At 36.5% G+C, this 13,497-nt stretch overlaps 2 protein-coding genes across 9 annotated transcripts in view; one reads left to right on the top strand and one right to left on the bottom strand.

The window, feature by feature from the left end:
* The window catches only part of gria4a (glutamate receptor, ionotropic, AMPA 4a), an 88,324-nt gene extending 86,015 nt beyond the window's left edge, over nt 1–2,309 (top strand). For 4 of the 7 annotated variants that reach the window (XM_058799779.1, XM_058799778.1, XM_058799777.1 and 1 more), the window contains one exon: nt 1,669–2,309. In XM_058799779.1, the coding sequence (XP_058655762.1) occupies nt 1,669–1,833 (165 nt within the window). In that variant the 3' untranslated portion in view covers nt 1,834–2,309. The remainder of the gene's footprint in view (nt 1–1,668) is intronic. The other 3 variants (XM_058799782.1, XM_058799780.1, XR_009274385.1) reach the window with 2 other exon arrangements.
* Nucleotides 2,310–6,088: 3,779 nt separating this feature from the next.
* Nucleotides 6,089–13,473, bottom strand: msantd4 (Myb/SANT-like DNA-binding domain containing 4 with coiled-coils). 2 transcript variants are annotated; one of them, XM_058745134.1, is made up of 3 exons: nt 13,352–13,473; nt 11,130–11,801; nt 6,089–9,934 (listed from the first exon to the last, which is right to left on the bottom strand). In XM_058745134.1, exons 2-3 carry the CDS (start codon nt 11,607–11,609, stop codon nt 9,161–9,163), a joined length of 1,254 nt encoding a protein of 417 aa, XP_058601117.1. In that variant the 5' UTR covers nt 11,610–11,801; nt 13,352–13,473; the 3' UTR covers nt 6,089–9,160. The 2 variants fall into 2 exon arrangements, with proteins under 2 accessions (XP_058601117.1, XP_058601118.1); XM_058745135.1 differs by lacking the exon at nt 13,352–13,473 and adding an exon at nt 13,243–13,345.
* Nucleotides 13,474–13,497: the final 24 nt, after the last annotated feature.

Raw genomic sequence — 13,497 nt, 5'->3', positions numbered from 1 at the left:
TAATCTTAATAAATCAATTCACTTTTAAAAAGCATCGAATTCAACTTTTTGGCATAAATTTGCAAAAGTCCTTTGCTAATAAAATAGCCACTTAGGCTGTTATTTATGCAACAAATACACTGTTTAACCCTTGTATTACATTAAAAATTCTAGGTAGGATTTTTAAGACTCTAAATGGATTCAATATAATTCACCAAAAATCACACTATGGAAAACAAACAAACATAAATATAGTAAATCTTCTATAAATCACCATGTAAAATAGTAAATCTTTAACATTTATAGTTCTTACACATTACAAACTGAAAAATAAACATGCAAACATATGTCTTTTTAAAACTGTACCTAATTTTTTTTCCCCACAAATTTTATAAACAATATCATTATTTTATTTTATTTTATTTTTTTAAACCGAAGTTTGGAAAAGCACTTAATCTGTGAATAAAAGCATGGCACTCGCAACGCCAAAACCATGGGTTCAATTCTTAGTGAAAATTAACATGCATGAACTGATAAAATGTACGGCAAAAGTATCTTAGCATTTTTTTGTATTATAATTATATTTTTATTAATATGTTGAATCAGTTTTTTATTTTTAATATTATTTTATTTAAATTTTTGTGAAAGTTTTAGTCATTTAGTTTTTTGTCATTTTAGTAGTTTTTAATATATATGTAGTAATAAAAATATCATATATAGTCTATATAGTTTTAGTTTAATTGATTATTATGTTTTAGTTATTTTAGTTTAACAAAGTAACATTAGTACATTACAATGTTTAATATAAATGTAAATGTTTAATGTAAATATATATATATACTGTATATATATATATATATATATATATATATATATATATATATATATACTGTATATATATATATATATATTTTTTTTTATTCAGTTAATGTTTATTTTTGACTGGTAACCCTGGCTGCCTTTAACCATGAAATATCAACATAATCGATATATAAATTTTGTATGCACATTCTATGACAAAAAACTGTGCATGCATGTTCATGACCCTAAATGAGAAAAAAGTCACAAAATTTGAAGAATCATGGGTTAACCAGTATGTCCAACAACTCAAAACCTGACGCGCAACACAATACAAGGGTTAAAAATAATAGACAACTGGTTTAAAGCAAAACCAGCTGAGATCCGCCGCTATAGACAACAGCTATGCGCAATGCGTTATTTGGTACGAGTAGGGCATTATAGATCGAACAGCTGTTGGTTTAATGATGTTTGGTTGCGTTTCTCTTTCTTTTGTTGTTAGCGACATCAACAAACCAATCTATAATGCTGTACTGATACTGAATAATATCCGACTGACCTCCAAACCCCTGCTTACGAAACATTAGCAGTATGAGCATATAAAGTGTTGACTGTTACGGGACACTGTACAATTCAAACCCTAGATTTAGCGGGAACACGAGCGAAGGGCTGCATGCTGGCGTTAGAAATGCAGATGTCTAGCCATGTTGTACATTTTGAGATGTTTTCTGTATTTGTGTGTGGCGGCCTTGAGCTTTTCTCCGTTCTGTCGATGTGAATGTGTCGCGTGGTTCCGTTGTGACGTCACTGTGTCATTTTGCATATATTGTTTCCCCCCCCCAAAGATTCCAAGTGTTCTGACTCCGCCTCTCGTCCCGCCCCCTTCTCTAGCTCACCTTCTCGGAAGCCATGAGAAACAAGGCCCGCTTGTCAATCACAGGCAGCCTGGGGGAAAATGGGCGTGTCCTGACGCCAGACTGCCCTAAGGCCGTGCACTCTGGCCCCTCCTTCCGACATGGCCCCGCCCTCGCCGTGGTGTCCTCCGACCTCCCATAGAAACCAAAAACTCACCTTGTGCCTTAAACCATCTTACCCCTCTACCGAAGTTCAGATTTCACGCAAACCACGGGAGAAGCACGCCGTCGCCGGCTCGAATGCGACTAACCTGATAACACAAACTTTCAGCCCTCGGAAAAGACGTCAACAATTGTAAACGAGCCGGGACGGCACGGATATGAACGCTTGGCGAGCATCAAGGATCCATGATGCCTTATCCTAACTTTGGGGACGAACATCATCGCATACAAGACGAAAAATCATGACCAGTAAACTGTAAATGTAGAGACATTAGCTCCGCGCTTCCCTGATTAGCCGTACGACATCAGCGAACCTGCATTAGACGTATTAAATCACGTATTTACGACATGGTCCACAATCACTAGCAACTAAACCGTATGTAGATATTCTCTCAGGAGCCACGAAGGGGGACGACGGAAACACCTTTTATCATCTCGACAGGATTTCTTCAAGACGCCGCTTGCTTTTTGGACTGAAATGTATATAGACCAGTAGTAAAAGCTGAACACGATTCTTTTATAAAGCATCTTAGATAATAAATCATTGCAATAATGACTATAGGGAGACCTGACTTGTAATTAAGAGATCTTTTATATACACACAGTATTATATATATACAGAATATAATAGAGGGACATCTGAACTAAAACTGCACCGTTGTGTGTGAGACCATGGCATCTGTTCTGTTAACAGTTGTTTTGATAACCGATGTAACGCAGTGTGTACGTGTCTTTGTCCTTAATGAATGTCCATGCATTTCACATTTCGCACAAACACACACGAGCGTAGGATGTGAATGCCGCACCGCATCGCACACCGTGACCGGGGGTCGCACCGACTCCCTATTCTCACCTTTGGTGTTTGGTTTTGTTTTTGCGTTCTTTTGTTTTTCTCTTTGTACCCACCGATTCAAATAAAACTGGAACATTTATACAATACTTATTTTCCTTTTCATTCATTGAAATATGACCTTGGTTTATCTGATGATGCCAATGATCAAAAATGATCATTCTGTCATCATTTACATCATTTTCTTCCTCTGTGGAACACTAAAAACATATTTTAAATCAGTAAATGATGAAAGATTTAGGTATAGTGTTCATAAAACTGCAACAAATAGGCCTGCCAACAAACATTGTTGTAACTAACTAATATGTTAAATTTAGTAATGCACCAAAATTTCACTGACTGCGAATGAGAAAAAAAGTAATTTTGGACAGCTGAAATTATTGACTGGAAAGTGCTTCTCTCATGTCCAAAATGATGACCAAAATGATCCTAGAGTTGCAATATGTAAAGTTGGTAACACTTTATTTTAGGGTGTCTTAAATAGTTGCTTATTAGCATGCATATTACTAGAATATTGCCAGTTATTAGCACTAATTAAGCACATATTAATGCCTTATTCTACATCCCTAATCCTACCCAATACCTAAACCTAACAACTACCGCACTAACTATTAATAAGCAGCAAATTAGGAATTTATTGAGGGAAAAGTCGTAGTTAATACTGAATAAGTGTTCCCTATTCTAAAGTGTTACCGTAAAGTTTGTTTAACTGTAAAAGAAACGGGAGAACTTGTGAACATCAAGACAGCTGTTTATACCAGTTTAAGATGTTTTTCAGAGAACAAGAAGCTAATGGCTAGCAAATGAGTCAGTGCTGATGATTCAGGCTGGTTGAGATGCCATCAAAACCACTAAGTGTTTCTACATTTTGTGGAAACCAACCTGTAAATGGTTTACTTATAGCTGACTTTGCTATTAATCTGGTTTAAGAGAAAGTATTTAAACTAGTGGCCCACCGTAAAGATTTTTACCAGAAATGTTCATTTAGCTGAAAAAAGAAACTGGTCATTTAATTGGGGTAATTGAGTGATTGAACTCTGTATGCTGTTCAAGGTGTGGTGTTCACAGATGATAAACCAGTCGTAGTTCTTCACACGTTCTTCATGTTTTAAAACATGAATGTGTTTCTTTGTGCATCTCAACCAGCCCGGCACATCATCATCATTAGCTCATTAGATGGACATTAGCTTGTTGAACAGGCATCATTCTCCAAAAACACCTTGAATCTTTCAAACTGGCTTGTTGCTGGTCCAAGATGGTCTACTAGCATGGACCAGCCAATGACCAGCCTAGACCAGCTAGAAACCATCTACCATGTTCCAAAACACTGACTTGTTCAACCTCCTATCATTCCAAACCTACATGACTTTCTTGTTCTCTGTGAAATATTGCTATGGTAAAATATTTTCTCTTACGAGTCTGATCACTGTAAAAAAAATACCGTAAAAGTTACGGTAAAAAAACGGCAGCTGTGGTTGCCAGAATTCTACCGTAAAAAATACGGTAAAACATTTTAGGTTTTAACTTAAATTTACAGTTAAATACTGTAATTTCATTAACTGATATAATGTTAATATACCAACCTACTGAAGTACTGAAATCTGTTTTGTACCTTTGAAATATACTGATAACCACCAAATGCAGGTGATGATGAACCAAAGCTCATCACAAGCAGCTTTTAAATAATAACATATATAGAAGGTGCACAGTGTCATTCACACAAACACTAAACACCATCATGGTGACACTCATTAAACTGAAATATGCAATAAACATTAATTTAACAACATTAGATGTAACATACAACCCTAATAAACATAACTGATAAGAAAAAACTAAGAAGAAACCTAGTTATTTCAAAGAAAAAACATCAAATTCAAACAAAATTTGAAACGCAACGCAGGGAATTCTGGGAACGTCAGTTTACGGTTTTTCCCTGTAAATTTTACAGGAACTTACTGTTAACCATTTAACAGGTTTATACTGTAGCATTTTGACAGTTTTTTACAGTTAAAATCACAGTCATTTTTTACAGTGCAAGTAAACCATTTGTAAACCATTTCCCCAAAATGTACAAACAATGTGACTCTTTGGCACTTTCAAAACATTTGTGCATCTCAACCAATCTGACACATCATTATTGGTTTTGCTCTCAAAACACCTTGAATATCTTAAACTGGTATAACCAACTGGCTTGTTGCTGATCGAAGAGGGTCTACTAGCTTTGCCCAGCCTAGACCACCTAAACCAGCTAGTATGTTCAAAAACACTTTTTTTTTTTGCAAAGAAGGAAGACTACCTAAACACCAAATGCAACATACAAAGGTATCTTCAAATATTATATATTAACTCAAGAACCCTGGATCTTAAAAAGAAAAGCGTTCTTTGAGGAACCAGAAGAAATAACCCTGAGGATGTCAACAAATGTCCTCTCAAGACGGTTGAGGCATAATCCAGACTTTATAAAACACAATAGAACTTCAGACGGTATTAAAGAAAAAGACAAAGCTATCTGACGGCTAGATCTCGCTCATTCTCACTTACAGACAGACACATCTGAGGCTCGCTTTCATCGGGAGGAAATCCGTTTTTCTCTGGAGATTTCCATTCCTTCCCACATCAGCAGACGCTGTTTTCTGAACTCCCAGACTGCTCGGTTTCAATCCCATGGGCTTTATTTGGACGAACACAAATACTTCTGTTAGAAATACAGACATACTTGAGATGAGAGCTGAATCACAGAATATTACATTTCTATAAAAAACACTTCCTGATTTCACAAATGATTATATCATGTACAGAAGTCCTTTCATCTGAAAGCAGATGGATCATGATGTGTTAAAGGCATTCAACACAACGTTTCTCGAAGGAATTGGGCTGAACAAATTATTCAGAGAGAAAATATAAGCCATATGAGTATTGTTCTATCAAACCAACACAAAAATGGTTCAAAAAGACTAATTATTGAAATTAAACTGCAAAAACAATTAGTTTAGAAACTCAACAACATCCCATTTCATCATGGGACACTGAAGACTGGAGTAATGATGCTGAAAATTCAGCTTTGCAACACAGGAATAAATTATATTTTACAATATATTCACATAGAAAACAGTTATTTGACATTGTAATAATATTTCACAATATTACTGTATTTCTGATTAAATAAATGCAGCCTTGGTGAGCATAGAAGAGAAAATAAGCCAATTTTCCTTAATGTTTTGAATTAAGAAATTTCACTGCACTATACAACTACCATGAAAATTTCCTCGCCACACCATTTATTGAAATTAAACTCCAAAAACAACTAGTTTAGAATGTGTACATCTTACGGTTTCAACAGGAAAGAAAACTGGGTTCATCAAGCCATTTCGATTCTGTAAATTCTGTTTATTTTCTGTGCTTTCCCACATCAGGAACATACATTTAAAACACTCACACAAACACACACACACCATTTATTCACCGTAATGCACATACAGAACAATAAAACACACCTTTAGCACCAACTTACAAAAACTAAACAGCCATAAAACCTTTTGTCTTTAAATTACACGACCTTCATCTGAGCGTGAAAACATATTCACTGGAGATCCAATGAAAAAAAAAAACATGGCATCAGACAGCTTTGGTTTTCCACTTGATTAGAGAAATGCAGAGAAAAGCTGAACTGAACCGTAAGGCTTGTTTCACACGCTGAGAGTGTTTCTGCTGCAAATCTATACAAATAAAGTGATTTCTGGGTTTATACATGGAGCACTTCTTTTACTAATGGACAAAAATGATGAAATCATGAGTGAGCTATTACTTTTACTTTTTGTTTGTCAAGCAGCATGGACATTCTGATTGATTTTGCATGTTATTCAATGTCTGCATGTTACAAAACAGCACATGCATTTGCATTGTTTGGAAAAAACAGCAAGTTTTACATGCAACTAAAGTAAATTGCAAAGTAAACTGGACTGAATTCAGATGATTCAAAGCCTGAAGCCTGTTGTAAAAGGTCATGCTAATAAAAAGGTTCACAGGTCATTTTCACCATATTTTCTGCTAAAGTTCAGTGTGGCACTCACAGATTAAGAACTGAAACTCTACGTGCCATAATAAGTATGCACTGCTTATGTGTGAAACAGAGCTCTAAAATGAAACTCTTAAGGCATGGGATCCCGAAATGATAAACATTTATGAAAATGTAAAATGTAAATTGCTTTGGATAAGATGCATAAATTTAACCAGGAATCACATATCCACAGAAACAGGTAAACCAATCAGCACTCAACAACTGCACTTCTGGATCATCAAGGCCTGAAAACAACTACCGTAAGAAATCACACACACACTCATAAACACTGACTACATTCACAATACAGGCCTTTATGAGGAAATCTCACGAAACCTGTGAAGAACATTTTTCACCTCAAAATCAAAAGAATAAGAAAACATCCAGACACTACAGAAATATTGTCAAGGAAATAACACCGTAAAGGAGTAGTTCACCCAAAAATGAAAATTTGCTGAATATATCCTCACCCTCAGGCCATCCAAGATGTAGATGAGTTTGTTTCTTCATCAGGTTTGGAGAAATGTAGCATTGCATCAGTGTCTCAGCAATGGATGCTCTGCAGTGAATGGGTGCCGTCAGAATGAGAGTCCAAACAGCTGATAAAAACATCACAATAATCCACACCACTCCAGTCCATCAGTTAATGCCTTGAGAAGACAAAAGCTGAAACAAATCCATCATTAAGATGTTTTAACTGGTCTCGTCTGAATCAGGAGAGAAAGATTTTGATGTGAGAGACAACAGGAGATAGACTTTTTCACTAGAGTTAGCGTTATTATGGATTACGGACCCATATTTTGGCCATAAACAGCGGTTTGCTGACGGCACCCATTCACTGCAGAGGATTCACTGGTGAGTGATGGAATGCTACATTTCTCCAAATCTTTTCCAATAAAGAAACAAACTCATCTACATTTTAGATAGCCTAAAGATGAGTCAATTTTCAGCAAATGTTCATTTTATAACTTTAATGGTCCTAAAACAGGCTTAATTTTTCTTTATGCAAAAAAAATAAAAAATAAATATTACATATTATTTTCTCTTGATTTTGGGGTGAAATATAAAATATATCTTGAATTTGAAATAAAATTTTGCTTTGATTGTTCACATCCATGTTTGTAAGTGTGAATAAGCAAAACTGAATCCAAGCACCTAGTTTTACGAACACATTTATCTGCGTTCGGTCAGCTTATTCGATTATTGACGTCAAGACCAGAGAAAAACCTGATTATTTCAAAATAAACCCAGGCCTCACTTATAAAACACATTTTTTTTGTGCATAAGAATGTGTATATATGACAATTCGGCATAAATGAGGCCTGAGATTTGGTCCCCATCCTTGCTGTAATGTGAACACAGCTGCTTATAAGAGCCCTTATACAATCCAACTCTTTTTTAGCTCTCTGTTTTACGCCGTACATTAAACACAGTATGGTAGCAAAGTACATAACGTCTTGTAATCAGAAGCATCTGTTCTTTTTATAATATGTGAAAAGTACGTTCAGATACTTCTGCATAAATTTCTACAAGATATCAATAATCAGAGTTAAAACGTTTTGCAAAACGAGTTGTTTTGCATGAACAGAAGGCAATCATGTGGGCTGACCTGATCTATAGATACAGTCAGAATCACTGTTTACCGTAGATATCCATTCATTTCTTTAGTGAAAATAAGAAAGAGAAATAAATATTATATTAAAATTCGGCTATTTTTTTGTGATTTTTGCACTCCAAATAAAGCAAAAAATTCAGGACAATTTTTTTCAGTCAATTTAAAAAAAAAAAAAAAAAAACTGAAACTGAAACACAAGATGTGTAATTTTAGTTTATTTATATACTATTATAGTATTTACAGTTTTTTATTTTTATTTTCATTTTAGTTTTAATTTAAGTTAAACTTATTTTATTTCAGTAAGTTTGCAACATTCAACATTTCTCATTGAAGTTTTTCATCCAATATATATATATATATATATATTTTTTTTTGTCGATTAACAATGTTTACGCTTTTTTAGTTAATAATAACAACACTGAAGTGCTGCGAATACAAGCAATTCAGCAACAAGATGACAAAAGATGCATGTAAAATCAAAAAAGTCTTCTTCTGCTTTTCTGTGCAATAATGTAATTTTCTGACATTCATTTATCATATTTATATTTAAAAATGCACAGTCTACTGCTGCATATGTTCAAAAGTGAGTCCACATGCATCTTGTTTATAAACTTCTCGCAATCATTGCTAGACTTTTTTCTTTTTCAAATGTCTGACAGAAATAATAGATTTTTTGCTGTATTTAAAGTGCATAAGACACAAATTTTTCGAATTTTTCCCCATAGAAATGAATAGATAACTACGGAAACAATCTTTCTCTACCCGGCTGTATCTACGGTGTTTCACGAGTGCAGCGCCATCTGTTGTCCATCTTTGTGAAGCTGCAGCCTCTCCTTCTCCACCTGCAGGCGCTCTTTCTCAATCTGCAGTCTTCCCGACTCAAACTTGAAGAACTGCAGTCTCTCCTTCTCCAGCAGGAGGCGCTCTTTCTCTAACTTCAGCTTCTCCGCCTCCAAATCCACCACCATTGGCCAAACCAGCTTCCTGTCCTTCTCTCCGTCCAATGAGGACGACGAAGGGGCAGAGGATGATGTGGTGGGCGTGGCTACAGACGTCGAGGGGGCGGGGCTCTGCTGGAGGGGCGTGTTCTGTTGCAGCTGCAGCTGCAGTCGCAATCGTTCTCGCTCCACCTGCAGACGCTCCTTCTCCAGCTGCAGCCGCTCTCTCTCCACCTCGCCCTGCCTCAACCGCTCCTTCTCCACCAGGAGGCGCTCTTTCTCCACCTGCAGCCGTTCGGACTCCACCTGTAAGCGGTGCTTCTCCAGGTCCAGTCTCTGCCTCTCCAGCGCCACCAGCAGACTTGTGTTCTCCCCTCCGGTCAGGCCCAATCCAGCTACACCCATCCCGGTCATACCCCCGACTCCGAGTCCCAGTCCCAGGTCTCGACTCGCTGTTGAGCCCGATGAGGGCTTCGTGGAGCTCAGCACGCCGAATTCATCGATGTGAGCGAAGACCTCAGGAACCCGGCCCTCGCGGTCCATATCAGGGAGGATGGAGGGAAAACAGTCTTCATCGTCCTCCTCACCCTCACCACCTTCTCCAACCTCCGCCTCCAACTAGACAGACACAAAGTCAGCAGCAAATATGAGACCAAGCACACCTATGAGTAGATTTGTTTCGTCATAGCGTGATTTTAGAGAAAAATGTTTAAGGTTAACTTGGATGAGTAGGTATTTCAATTTAAGTGGAATTTTCAGGGCATTTTAGCAAAGACAATTAAGATAAACACTCCCATGTATCATATTTACGGAATGTAATTCTAATACTAGTTTCTTATTATTTGAGGTGCTGATTCCAAAAATAATGGCTGTTTGCACAAAACATGATGCATTTCGAAGCATTTTAAAAAGTGTTTGTAAGGTGAAGAAGTCTTGTATTTACTTTTAATCAGCAGAAAAATTGCCACAATGTCTTCCTCCAAGCCAGGTTATAACTATTTGTTTAATTCTCAGCCTGTTTTCACATGTAAGACATTATATTTTATGCCCAATCCTGATTTTAGGGTTATAATTATGGCCAGTGACTGAAGAAAATGCAAACATAAACCTACTTGTGGGTGTTTTACGGCATCCAAACAGCCACAGAAAATTACTGATTTTTTATTTATTTGATTTTATTTAATTCTTATTTTGTGAAAAAATATTTTTTAAATCAGCTGTAAGATTTTTAATGTTCTTCAAAGAAGTCTCTTCTGCTCACCAAGGCTAAATTTATTTGATGAAAAATACAATAAAAACTGTAAAATTGTGAAATATTATTACAATTTAAAATAAGTGTCTTCTATGTGAATATATTTTAAAATGTAATTTATTTCTGTGTTTTCAGCATCATTACTCCAGTCTTCAGTGTCACATGATCTTCAGAAATCATTCTAATATGCTGATTTGCTGCTCAAGAAACATTTCTCATTATTATCAATGTTGAAAACAGTTGTGCTGCCTCATGTTTTTGTGTAAACCATGATGCATTTTATTTTCCAGGATACTTTGATGAATAGAAAGTTCAAAAGAACAGCATTTATTTGAAACAGAAACTTTTGTAACATTATAAATGTCTTCACTGTCACTTTTGATCAATTTAATGCATCTTTGCAAAAGTTAAAAGCAGCCAAAATGAACAGTTTGCAACATTTAAATGCTTAATGACTTATGCCCACCATGTGTGAGGATTACCCACGATCCCAGGATGCCCACGATCTGATGAAAGCTGTAGGATGAATTTGAGTAAGTAGTTTCTGTGTCTAGTACATACTCTGTAGCTGCTGGCCTCATCGTCCTCCATTTTGACTCCAGGTGTGTGTGTGCTGGGCTCCCCGAGGTCCGTCAGGTCCTGCCAGTCGCACGACGAGTCTTTGGAAAACCCACTGAGGTCCAGCGACTGATCGCCGCCACCCAGAGAGGCGTCATTATCGGGAGACGAAGCTTCAAACTCCTGCTTCAATCCCGACGCCAACTCGGCCTGTAGCTGCTTTCGTTTCATCAATGCGCGCCAGTCCAGGTAGCGCCGCTTGACCTCGGCCGCCGTCCGCAGCTCCCCCTCGCCGAGCGAGTTCACGCTGTCAGCCACCTCCTCCCACGCACGCCGCTTCAGCTCGTTGATGGCCATGTTCTGTTGGCGGGAGAACAAAATCTCACGTCGCTTGTGGATCTCGCGGATCAGAGTCTGAGTTTCCTTCACGCTGTAGTTGCTCTTCCTCTTCCTCTTTAGGTGCTTCATCTGCAGGAAGTCCATGCTGGAGACTACTGAGAAATGATTGGATGCTGAACGAATTCTGTCACTAAAGACACATCTTCAAGTTCATGCTGACACACATTTTGTGTTTGTGTGAGTAGGAGAGTGTTGAGGTCATTCGGAGGGTCATTCAGAGGTCAAACTGTCTCCTGACCGCATGCAAAATGACAACTGGATCAGACATCTGGTCTCCTACAACAAAACAAACACACAGTTTTAGTTACACATAATAAACGTATGTTCAGTAACATTTGAATAAATCTGACATATCTGTACATTATTTCCTGTGCACAAAATCAGCTATGAATAAAACCAGAAAGTTAAAATATATTGCATATACGTGACCCTGGAGCACAAAAGCAGTCATAAGTAGCACGGGTATATTTGTAGCAATTGCTAACATTACATTGTATGGATCAAAATTATAGATTTTTCTTTTATGCCAAAAATCATTAGGATATTATGTAAAGATCATGTTCCATGAAGATATTTTGTAAATTTCTTACCGTAAATATATCAAAACTTGATATAAAAATATGCATGGCTAAGAACTTCATTTGGACAACTTTAAAGGCGATTTTATAAAAAAATGTTTTTATTTTTTTTGCACCCTCAGATTCCAAATTTTCAAATAGTTGTATCTCAGCCAAATATTGTCCGATCCTAACAAACCATACATCAATGGAAAGTGTATTTATTCAGCTTTCATATGTTGTTTAATTCTCAATTTCAAAAAATTAACCTTTATGACTGGTTTTGTGGTCCAGGGTCACAAATTTATAAAAATATACATCAGTGTTCAGAAGTTTGGGGTTGGTACGATTCTTTTAATGTTTCTGAAAGTCTGTTCTGCTCACCAAGTCTGCATTTGTTTTATTTTAAAAAATACAGTAAAAAAGTTAAATATTATAGCAATTTAAAATAAGTGTTTTCTATTTGAATATATTTTAAAATATAATTTATCCCTGTGATGCAAATCTGAATTTTTAGCATCATTACTCCAGTCTTCAGTGTCACATGATCCTTCAGAAATCATTCTAATGTGTTAGAACTAGAAATTTTAAAAAATTAATTTGATCAATTTAACGCATCCTTACTGAATAAAATTATTCCTTTTTACTAAAAAATAAAATAAATAAATACATAATAAACAAAATTAATGTGTAAAAAATCTATTAAGCGTAAACTTTTTAATGGTAGGGTTTATCATGTACAAAGTGCAATAGCTATCGAAATACACAGTAACTATGGTAAAACTGTGGTATCAGCCACTACCACTGTCCCAAAAAATATATATCAATAATTTTTTTTTAAAAATTACAGAAAGCGTCTGAAAGCTTATTATGATGTCTGAAGGAGATTCCATAATCATCATGCAGTACCTTATTACCATTTCATACCATAATACAGAGAATAATAGTAGTAAATATGGCGGGGGGGTTTTTTGAAGAACAATATGGTTACAAGAAAATATTTTGTCAGGTATATCCATATATAGCATGGATTATCAATATGACATCACATAGCGCGAATACTATTATTTTTATCAAACATAAGCACATCGGTGCGGCTGTTGTGTTTTTGCAGTTCAATTATAAACATGTCGCCAGAAAGCGCTTCTATAGGCACCTACTGTTATGTTTTCCACACATATGGCTCTTTATAAAACAAAAAATAAACGCCATAACACACACCACAAAAAAACCGCCATGCTTTTTTGAGGTATTTATTCAAACACTCACCGGTGGAGAAAAGCATCAGCCACTCCATCCACACGCGTCCCGCTCCGCCTCCACAGCCGAATTGTGCCGAACACTTCCGACAACGCGCGATTGGTCAACGAGCGTCACCGCCCTCTCCATCAGCCAATCAGACGAGGCGCTCACTG

Source organism: Onychostoma macrolepis, chromosome 15 (genome assembly GCF_012432095.1).
Source record: "Onychostoma macrolepis isolate SWU-2019 chromosome 15, ASM1243209v1, whole genome shotgun sequence".
In the NCBI taxonomy this organism is placed as follows: domain Eukaryota; kingdom Metazoa; phylum Chordata; class Actinopteri; order Cypriniformes; family Cyprinidae; genus Onychostoma; species Onychostoma macrolepis.
Note: the sequence above shows the minus strand (reverse complement) of the source record. Positions and strands in the feature narration are given on the sequence as shown.

What these genes read in the sequence shown, in the direction of transcription:
- msantd4 (XM_058745134.1), bottom strand. Translation starts at nt 11,609, where the DNA reads ATGGACTTCCTGCAGATGAAGCACCTAAAGAGGAAGAGGAAGAGCAAC. An exon ending in ATGAGGCCAGCAGCTACAGA is followed by an intron (nt 9,935 to 11,129) that starts GTATGTACTAGA and finishes GTGTCTGTCTAG; the next exon opens with TTGGAGGCGGAGGTTGGAGA.